Source organism: Alligator sinensis, unplaced genomic scaffold (assembly GCF_000455745.1).
Source record: "Alligator sinensis unplaced genomic scaffold, ASM45574v1 scaffold76_1, whole genome shotgun sequence".
Taxonomy (NCBI): domain Eukaryota; kingdom Metazoa; phylum Chordata; order Crocodylia; family Alligatoridae; genus Alligator; species Alligator sinensis.
The window spans coordinates 1,390,319-1,400,499 of record NW_005841865.1 but is presented as its reverse complement, the minus strand read 5'-3'; the positions used below and the strand labels follow the sequence as shown (position 1 = coordinate 1,400,499).

The window sequence follows — 10,181 nt, the reverse complement described above, 5'->3', positions numbered from 1 at the left end:
AGGGGGGGGGGGGGGGGGGGGCAGGGAGTTGTGCTACCCTACCACATAAGACAGAAGGGAAAAGAGAAGATCTAGCTGCAGTGGGAGCTCCTTAGTGCAGGTGAGGTAGGAAATGCCCACCCTGATTCCAGTCCCTACCATATTTCCTATTAGAGACAACATGCACTGGGGACTGTGGTAGGGTAGCAGGTAGCTTTGCTGACTGCAGCATCCCAGGGTAGTAAATCCAGGTGTAGACCCAGAAACAGAGTTAATATCCAGTTCCTAACAGAGCTCTCACAGCTTGCTCTACAGCTCAGGCACCAGCTTCTAACAGCATCAGAGTTTCTAGAAGTATAAGAGTGGCCTTCAAGGGATGCATTGCAACCATCTACTTTCATATATTATTGCCCCTGCTGTCAGCTTCAGCCTCACTACCAGGTCCTGTGGTTTGGCATGGGTGCACGAACAGAGAAGGGATGAAACAACTTGTCCATCTCTGCTGGGAATGTGGCAATTGCAGCCACCATGTATGTGCATGCATGCACACACGTGTGCACACATACCTCCTTACTAGGGAACTCTCTCCTCCTCCAGGAAAACCACCACCTGCCACTCTTCTTGGGCATCTTCTCCTTCATCAGCTGATCAACGGTGCTCTGTGAAAGTGAGAGCACATTAGAGAGGAGTCCTGCTGCATGGCAAATCATTTCTGAGCCCACAGGAATCCCATGTACAGTGAATGTTCTCACAACACTTTCACCTACAGGGCTCAGCACAGCGATGGGAAGGTTCCTGGGCTGATGGGGAAAAACAACTTGAAGCCATTGCTGAAGTTCAGCTTCTGAAAGGCTTTTCCCCAACCCTCCCTCCTCACCACACAGTCCACAGTCCTGAGAAACTTCATGGCACAGAAATGGGGACACTTAGCAAGGGCCAGAGCACACTCCAAGTTCTAACACAGCTCCAGGCACCTGGCTCAGCCCTATCCCTAGACAAACATAGCTCTCTTCAACAGGTCAGTTTGGCAAGAAAGAGCCTCCCTTACCAAAATTTCATTCTTTAGGCGCACACTGTGGCATATTAGTATGTTAAGCAGGCATGTACCTACCTAAATTCAGCTCTGGCCTAGGTGAAAGGAAAGGATAATCAATGCACTGCTACAGGGTGGAGCCGGAAGGAGACTGGAAAACAGGACTTTTGGCCCCTGCCCCTAATTCTTTCCCAGACTTATTGCAAGAAGCCATTTGAGGCCAAAGCATACCAAGTAGTTTTGCCATTTACCTTGGGAATGTTCTTCTGGAATGCCTGTAAAGAGAGGATCATAGGAGCAGCCACTGCCCAATTATAATACCTGGAAGAAGCAAGAGGTAGATGAAGGTCACTATCCACAGAAAGCTAATGCCCCATTGGACTGATGGGGATGGACCAGGAGGCTAGAGCTTTGCAGGGCCTGAATCTGGCAGAACAAAGGATGCAACTCCTTGACAAGGAAGTCTGGTTACATGTTAAGCCTGTGCCCAAGTACTGGCTTGGTCACAGGTCACTCGGCCAAATCCTGCATCAAAGCCAAGCAGAAAAGTAGGGGGTTTAGACTGAACATGGGCAGTGACAGACAGAAAGAAAATGAAAGACAGGGATAAAAAAAAAAAAAAAAATCAATCAATTGATCACTCAATCCTGGCCAGTCATAGCACATGACCCATGACAAGCCACTAGGATATCTTGGCTGAGCTGCAAGAAGAATATTTACCCATGGAAGGAGCCATTTCCCATCTGGGAGAGTGAAGTTCTGAGCATGGCTCACAAAGCAGCCCAGAGGGTTCAAGCCTAACTCAGTCACCGCAGTAGAAGTAGCATCTGTCTTGGAGACTCAGACAGTAGTCTTATTGAGAGTGGTGCCTTATATATTCCACTAGATTTGGAAGATGACAAACCAGAACCAGGCTACTCACTTCTTGTGGATCAGTATCACCAGGTTGGGGTCATCGAGGACTCCTGGGTTCTTAGCAAACTCCTGGTATGAGATGATGTGCTCCATGAACTTCTCTAACAGAAACAGGAAAAGGAGATGAAATACTAGCACACCAGCTCCTGATCATTCCCTAAGTGGAACCTGGGCTTGTATCCTTCACTGCTTCACACATACAGCAATTTAAAGGCTGCCGAGACAGAAGTTCCAATGGCCAGGTGGCCTTAGACTCTCCAGGGACAGTGCCATGTTTCTATATATCTGTTCACTTTTCTGCTTTGTTTACCAACCCTTAGTTAGTTCCTCTCCTCCTCTGCCCCTCTCTGCTCTGTATCACATCATCTCTGGCACCCTGCCCCCACTCCAGCATTTCTACCTCTTAAGGAGCTATTTTTCATCCCCTCACAGCAAACTCTACCCAACTGATAACGGCATCCCTGTTATTGCACTGTGCAAGTTCTATAGTATAGACTCTTCTCTCCCTCGCACCTACCATGGGAGATCTCCCTGTTGTCCCCAAGACCTCCACACAGAGATAGTGCAACAGGGGACATCCCTTCATAGGTGGAGTCTGACAAGTTCTCTGTGCCGCTGTCAATCACAGTTCCAGCTGGCAGCTGGGTGCTGCAGAGGCTTCCGGGATCGGTCAAGGGCTTTGGGCTCAGTTCCATATCACTATTAACAACAGAAGGAGCAGTGACAATACTGTGCGAAAGTCAGATCTATGTCAGCGGGGCCAGAGTTAACAGCTAACATCCATCCCTCCCCTTACAGGGGACATTTTTAAGTATGAACAGTATGATGGACATGCAACTCATACAAATAGGCAATGGAAGTATGTGGTGTCAAACTACAAATGGAGGCATCTTCTACAAACTCAGCTTAACCAGGTGATCTCAATGGCTCCATTCCAGAGCATGAGATGAGTAGGATCTCCTGCTGAGTGAAATCCTAAGCAACTCACTTAGGAATAAATTTGGGCCTAATATGTATGGCTTCTGCTTGCAGGTGCCTGTGGGATCCATTATTTTAAGGACAGGGTAGGCAAATTGGAGCAATGTCCATTGCATGAATGCTGGACTGGGTGCATAGTGGAGGTATCTATGCAGTTTCCTGGAGCCTACTCTCTCTCTGGCATAAAGCATAAGCTAAACTGCATTGAGAAATCATGATGCTGTTAAAGTCTTCATTTAGCATGGCTCAGGAGTCCTATTAGAACAGTCTTCAGTCCCAGCAATAGCACAGACTAAAATTATGTCAATACTGTAGTGGGACCTCAGTGGTTTTTATTTAGGTCTGTTACATCTAACAGGTCATTTGGCATTCATTTGTGTTGAGAGCAAGATCCATCTTTTCTTACTGCAAGGAACTGAACAATCCCTCCAGGGTTAAAAAGCTAACAGAACACTGGTAAGAGAGTAGCCTAATAAACTCAATACCTTTTAGGGAAATAAAGTGCCACCTGGTCTTCATCCAGGTTGGTGAGATCGTCCAGGTAGATGTCACTGGGACCCAGATGATGACTTCTTTTCGTGGAGCCTCAACAGACAAACAATACGAAGAGATACAATTCGGCCAGCATTTCTCCAGCCCACCAGAATCTTACAAAAGAGAAAATCAATAGCATCTCTCCCCATGAAGTCTTCTAAAAATTGAAAGCCAAAGAGGGTGTCTCAGTTGCTCTGACAGAATTTTCCAGCAATCTTGGCAGCAGCAACACTGCCAATGCAGGAGAACATAGAAATGGGACCAGTTATAAAAAGACTGATACGTCTGTCTACTTTCATTCTCCGAGCTAAGAAGAATGCAAGCCAAACGCTTCTCCAGGTACCTCACAAGAGGCTGTCTGCAATTAGCTTAAGTCTGTGTGAGGTATTTGGATTGATATTTCTTTCTGCCTTGCTAGGCAGGGGTAAGTCCAAGAAACTCCACTCAAACAAGTGGATCTTCCCTTGGGTTTTTTCCTGGTATAAAAGTAAGCTTTGGCTCAGTGTTACCACCTGTTCCCAAGTGCTCAGGAGTCACCTAGAGATGGCTCTGCTGGAAAACATAGGTCACAGATACACAGCTCTATGAGAAGCTCCAAGTACCTTATTGGGTCACACCAATGGGCCAATGACATTCCCTGCTTTACAGGGACAAGCAGCATCTGTAACAATGTAAGTCCCTGCTTACCCTGCCTCCTTTGGTTTTCCAGTTTGGTTTCCAGGTTGTCACCAGGCTGGGTGCTCTCCAATTTTGTTGGCCTCATGGCAGGTGCCTCTTGAACACCAGAAGGATCCAGCTGCAGGACTTGCTCAGTTGTGGCCTCCAGGGTCTCTTCTCCTCCTTCTTCTGCAGCCCCTGCCTCTGGCTGCTGCTTTGCTCCCTGTTCCTCTGCCAGGGTGGGGGAGGCCTCCAGAGAACTCTCTGCTGTGTCTGCAGACTCGGTCACAGGGTGGAAGTCCTTCAGCATAGGGAGGCCATTTCCATTTTGGAAGACAGGTGTTGGCCTAATTACAGGTGTGGTACAGGAACCGGGCATGCCCTGAGAATCCACTGTGACCAAGTCACCTTCCAAACCCGCCGTGATGGCTAGGAAATGGGTTGTCTCACCCACTGGGATGGGTGTCGTCGTGGCAACAGTCGCTGTTGTAGTGACAAATGCTGTGGACTTCACTGGTTCAACTCGCTCTGATTTACTCACCTTCAGGAAGTGGGGAAAGTAAAACAAGTGTCAGCCCACTACATTCTTCTCCAAATGGGATCAAGCGTAGGCTCCTTCCCCTCCCAAATAGGTTTCGAAGCCCTAGCTGGAACAGTGCAGCCATTAGTCAGGACACATACATGAATGATGGGGTGAACCAAGCGTCCCAGCCTGGACAAATGTCTTCTACACCCTGCTCTCTAGGATCCCCACAGTTTAGAGGAAAGAGTATGTGATGTAACCTAAAATACTACAGCTTTCCTCTAAAAAGCCATCCTGGGATCAGCACCTTTGCACCAGTATAACTACATCCACACTAGGGCATTTTACCCCAAGCTCCACTGGTTTCACAAAGAGTTAGTGCAGCACAGAAGCTGGACACAGACAAGACATTATTTGGTTACTGGACTACAGATGCATATAATATGTACATGTATGCACAACCGGAGCAGGAAGAGATGTTGCCACTGGTTATCACTAAAGAACTAACTCAAGCACACATGACACAGAAAAAAAGCAATATTCAAAGAGAACACTGAAAGTAAAAAAAAATGTTGAAGAGTCAGAAAGTGACAGAATTAAGATGACCCATGCACATACCCAATTCTCTCTCTCCCTGCCAATGAACCTGATAAGCCCAAGTGCAAATGCTTTCCAGGCCCATCTAGTCAGCTGCTTTAATCTTGTAAAGCAAGATTTGTAGAGACAGCCACAGTGTGCGCTCAGAAAGCAGGCAGCATTAATGTAGTGCTATTTTGCATGATCAGATCTAGATTCCAGACAATGGCCACATCATCCAGAAAACCAGTACCTACTTGTACATGGAGTAGGTTACACAGAAAATCTACATTATGGGCCTGCTGCTGCCAGAGCTTTGCCAGCAGAGCTATGGTGGTAGAGATATGATGCATAATATAGTAGCAAAAAAGGGTTTTTTTGGCCTGCTTAGCTGCACCACCTTCCTCAGTGATATAGGTTCTGCTGGCATTTTCTGTCAATGTATCTGTGTCCACATAGGGAGGCTCCTGACACAGCTATGTCAGCCAACATACTCCTAGAAGGCATATAGCTATTCCAGCAAAACTATGTAGGATAGATCAATCCAGAGACTCACTCCAGCAGGTCTCAGCCTCATATAAAAGCAGAGAACAAGACCAGTAGGTCAGAGGCACTAAAGACAAGAAAAGGAAAACTAAGATGCGCTGAACCATGGATTTAAAGCAGGCCACGCAGAACGCAGAGTTCCTCTTGAACAAAGGCAGCAACAACCATAGTTCATTTTCACTTTTTGAGAAAATGAAAGGGCAGCCCAATGAAAGGGCCTGTGCTCAAATTGGCCTTGCACATGCCGCCGCCGACTCGATCTAACCATTCCCTGCAGCATCCGATAGCTGCTGCCTCCTTTTTTGTACTTCCCCATGGCTATCGCTTCTCTCCCCTCACTTGTACGGTTATCCCCAGCGCAATGTGGGCGCTGCTTGGCCAGGACGGTCTTACCATGTTAGTTTTAATAAAAGTACTACTTTTATTACTAAACTTTTATTACTACTTAAAGTATCAGGACAATCATATTTTCTTCCAAAGTCAGGCATTGGCAGCCCACAGGCATGAGATTCAAATGTGTGGAAGCTCAGTTGTGTCTTTCTGAAACGATCCTCAGGGATTATTTGTGCACTCACCTGAGGGAGCCTCCCCCAGGTCCACTGCATGTGAGACTCAGCTCCAAGAGGGGACGGCTCAGTAGGTTTAATCTCCAGTTCAGAGTCACTTTTAGGAGAAGCTGGATGGCTTGGGGAGAGGCTAGAGAGAAGAAAAGGAAATGACAGACCCTTTCAATTTCCACAGCACCACAGCTCCCCTCCTCTTTACCATCCTCAGGTCAAGACCCTGAGGTCTCAAATGAGCTCAGGGCACCATTGTACTGAATTCTATATTACATGTGAAAAAAGACCATTCCCTCACCAGGGGACTTTTAATTTAAAAATGCAAAACAGACAAAGACTGTGCGCCTGCTTCCCTTCACAGAAGTGAAGGGCCTTACCTATGGGTACACAGCATGTCAAAGCAGAGAAATTTGTTCCTTGATTCTAGCCCAGTGCCACTGGACCACACTACTCCCAAGACCCTTCTCCACACCTTTCTGTCCACCCAGATTTCTCCTTGCAACTTCACAGCTCTGGCTCCAAGGTCATAGCCTGAGCAGGGCTTCTAGCTTTCTTTAACACTATTCACACCTTTTTGAGCCAAGGAAGGTCCATTCCCTGCTGCTTTCTAGTCTACTGAGCTTCCAAAAGCCATTCTAAGTTTTCATCAAGCCACATAATCACTTCATTCTGCCATTATTACCTCTCCAGTGAAGCCAGCTCCCCATCAGAATAAGGGTAGATCTCTTTGGATAGTGAGGGCCCAATCTCCTCTTCTGGCAGGTCAGTGAAGGAGAAATAAACTGACTCACTGTGAAAAGAGAAGAAACAGCAGAGATGAAGGTGGAATTGCCAACCCCATCCTGAGCTTTGCCACCCTGAGTCCTGAGCTTTGCAGACAAATTTGGCCAGGACTTTACCCTAATACTAGCAGTATGTGCAAGAGGAAAGAATCCAGACATAACATGCACACTGGCTTAGCTTCCCCAAGGTGTTACAGTAACAAACTGGTGATGCAGGGGAGCAGGATCACCACCATTTGGTATGGAAAGTTGCTTACCCGGCATCACACAGGCAAATCAGTGTGAGACTGGATTCTGATGGCCTCAGGCCACCACATCTCAGTGCCTTTAAGGAGTCCCAGAGAGACAGACAGACCCTAGGCCTCACTTACGAAGGAGTCAGCTGTTTGTGCTTTTCCTCAAGAGACCTTTCACTCTCCGTTCCTTCCTGCTCTTCCGGAGTGGAGTCTGCTGCCTCCTTCTGCTTCGGCTTCTTCTTGCGCCGCCTTTTCTTACGAAGGGTCATGTTGGAAGTTGATGTTTCTGTCTCTCCAGACAGACTGAGTTTAGAAACTCCAGGCTCCTGAGATGATCCGGCTGTATGATCTGGGCTTTCTTCCAGTGGGATGGGTGAAGTGCAGAGACAGGAGGGGATGTTTCCCTGGAAGGCAGACAGAGAGAGGTAATTGTTGTTAACCTTTGACCCCCTGGTCCTGCATCTTAAGACCCCTTCCTGAAATAATACACACATGGAACCTTTTCTAAAATAACCACAAAGTCCCTGTGCCCTTAAATGAATACCCAGTTCAACCCTGCTAAAGAAAGATTTTAAGGGGAGCACTCATAGGGTAGAAAATCAAGACTACACAGACACAGACACATAGCCCAAGGCAGCAGAGGTAGACTTAGATTGCAACAAAGGAGAATTAGGTGGATATTAGGAAGAATTTTCTAACCATGAGCATGTTTAAACTTAGAATTGTTTAGACAGAAATGATCCTATTTTGATCAGGGAGTCAGACAGGATGACCTCTCAAGGTACCTTCTAGTTCTATTTTTTTGTGATTTTAAAAAGACGCTTCTGAATAACTGTGGATTTAAAAGGTGGAATCAGGGCTGGTGCAGGGGAACTGAAAGGCTTAGGGGCAGTCCCATGCAGCCTTTTCACCTGTAGGTCAGTGGTTCTAATTCAGCCCAAGTTAGCAGCATGAGCTCAAGGTTTGACATTCATGAAAAATAAACTGCTGGTCCAGCTACCAGAAGCACGGGCACTGCTGTCTCAAGACCTTGCTTGTTGTCAGAAACACCAGGCTTTGAGACCATTTCTCAGGTCTGACCATCGACCAAGCCTAAAGAAAAGCCTTTAAGGGTAAGCAACTTATCAGTGTGCTGTTTGTCAGTCCCTCAAGATGCCCTAGTCCTGACCTCACCTACCCTACACAGATCTTTCCAATTTTGTACAATTCTAAAAGACCACAGACATCAAAAACACTACACAACTATGCAAAGAAGAAAAGAAAGTTAAAAAAACAAATACAAAGAATAACAGCAACTTCCCTTTTCTGCCCTCTTCCATGAGCATTAGACTTCTCTGCTGGCAGACATGTAGCCCCTTTGTGAGATCCAGGTGGTAAGATTACAGGACCTTGTGTCAGGGGTACATAAACCCACTGGCTCAGAGAGGTACATTCACCTCCTCCCAATCACCAGACACAGCTTACCTCATTCTCCTCTGATTGCTGGACAAAGAATGCCTCTCCATTGTCTCCCAGCTTCATGTGTAAGTCCACAGGTTCTCCATTGATTTCTATGTCAACCTAACAAGAGGGAGAAAGAATGGGCTGGGCATTGAAGCCATCTGCATGCCAGCAGTACAGGAAGGGCCCTTGCATGACATCAAGTCACACAGGCGCCAAGTATGTGGGGGCCTGAGGGCCCTGGCCCCCCTTGGGAAGTGGGTAGCGTGACCACCTGTCCCTAATTCAGCAGAACAGTTCCAAAGTGGGAACAAAGTCCCAGTTCTGGGCTGCATGACTCCCTCACTATCCAAAGAGATCTACTCTTATTCTGATGGGGAACTGGCTCCCTGCACAATACTGGGATCCAGGTTTTCTGTTCACCACGGAACAGAACCCTTCTCCACACCTTTCTGTCCACCCAGATTTCTCCTTGCAACTTCACAGCTCTGGCTCCAAGGTCATAGCCTGAGCAGGGCTTCTAGCTTTCTTTAACACTATTCACACCTTTCTGAGCCAAAGAAGGTCCATTCCCTGCTGCTTTCTAGTCTACTGAGCTTCCAAAAGCCATTCTAAGTTTTCATCAAGCCACATCATCACTTCATTCTGCCATTATTACCTCTCCAGCACACCACGTCCCAGATTCCCAGTATTGGAGAGAAAGCGATCCTGAGCCAAACCTTGGCTTGGATTGCACACTCCAGTTCTGCAGGGGTTTGGAGGAAGGTGAAACTCCACTACAGTCCAATCTGCCTTAAAGAATGGAAAATATAGCCCCAGGGAATGGTATGCTTTCTCCTTCACAAAGCCCACCCTTGGTACAGAGCTTATTCCACTGTCAACTATCACTGTGGCCTCCCTCACATTTAAACAACGGACATAGAGTGCTTGGGAGAGACTCTGCCAAGGATGCCTAGCTGGCTTCTGGCTTTGGAAGGAGCATAGTTCTTTGCCTCCAGGATGCAACACGGTTGTATTATTACCAGGGATCTGTTTTTTCTGTTCCATGGGGAAGCGGAAAAAATTTGAATTTTCCCTTTTAAACAGAAAAAAAAGCGATTTTCCATTTTAATGGAGATACCTGTGGATTTTCCACTTTTGCAAAGAGCTCTCTGCAGCCTGGCAGAGTTCCAGCCTGCAAAAGCTTCTTGCAAAAAGGGCAGGAAACCTTAAGCCCTGTCCTGAGGGGGAGGGAGAGGGGAAAGGGGCAGGGGCAGGGCCTGAGACCCTCAGTCTGCCAAGGTTTGGCTCAGGCTCGCTTTCTCTCCTGGAGACTTTGAGGTAAGTGGGGATTGCAGGGGGCTGTGGGCCAGCTAGGGGCCCCCTCTGGTGCGGCTAGGAGGCTGCAGGTTGGAGATGGGGGGCACTGGCAGGACTGGGGGG

At 47.3% G+C, this 10,181-nt stretch overlaps 1 protein-coding gene across 7 annotated transcripts in view; it reads right to left on the bottom strand.

The window, feature by feature from the left end:
- The window catches only part of LPIN3 (lipin 3), a 41,804-nt gene that overhangs the window by 7,262 nt on the left and 24,361 nt on the right, over window positions 1-10,181 (bottom strand). For all 7 annotated transcript variants that reach the window (XR_003091691.1, XM_006016655.3, XM_006016656.3 and 4 more), the window contains exons 3-12: window positions 8,784-8,879; window positions 7,455-7,723; window positions 6,984-7,091; window positions 6,317-6,437; window positions 4,127-4,637; window positions 3,391-3,490; window positions 2,445-2,626; window positions 1,935-2,028; window positions 1,264-1,333; window positions 546-638 (exon numbers count right to left, since the gene is read on the bottom strand). Coding sequence is in view for 6 of the 7 variants with exons in the window: in XM_006016655.3 (XP_006016717.1) it covers window positions 546-638; window positions 1,264-1,333; window positions 1,935-2,028; window positions 2,445-2,626; window positions 3,391-3,490; window positions 4,127-4,637; window positions 6,317-6,437; window positions 6,984-7,091; window positions 7,455-7,723; window positions 8,784-8,879 (1,644 nt within the window). In the remaining variant the exon portion in view is untranslated. The remainder of the gene's footprint in view (window positions 1-545; window positions 639-1,263; window positions 1,334-1,934; window positions 2,029-2,444; window positions 2,627-3,390; window positions 3,491-4,126; window positions 4,638-6,316; window positions 6,438-6,983; window positions 7,092-7,454; window positions 7,724-8,783; window positions 8,880-10,181) is intronic.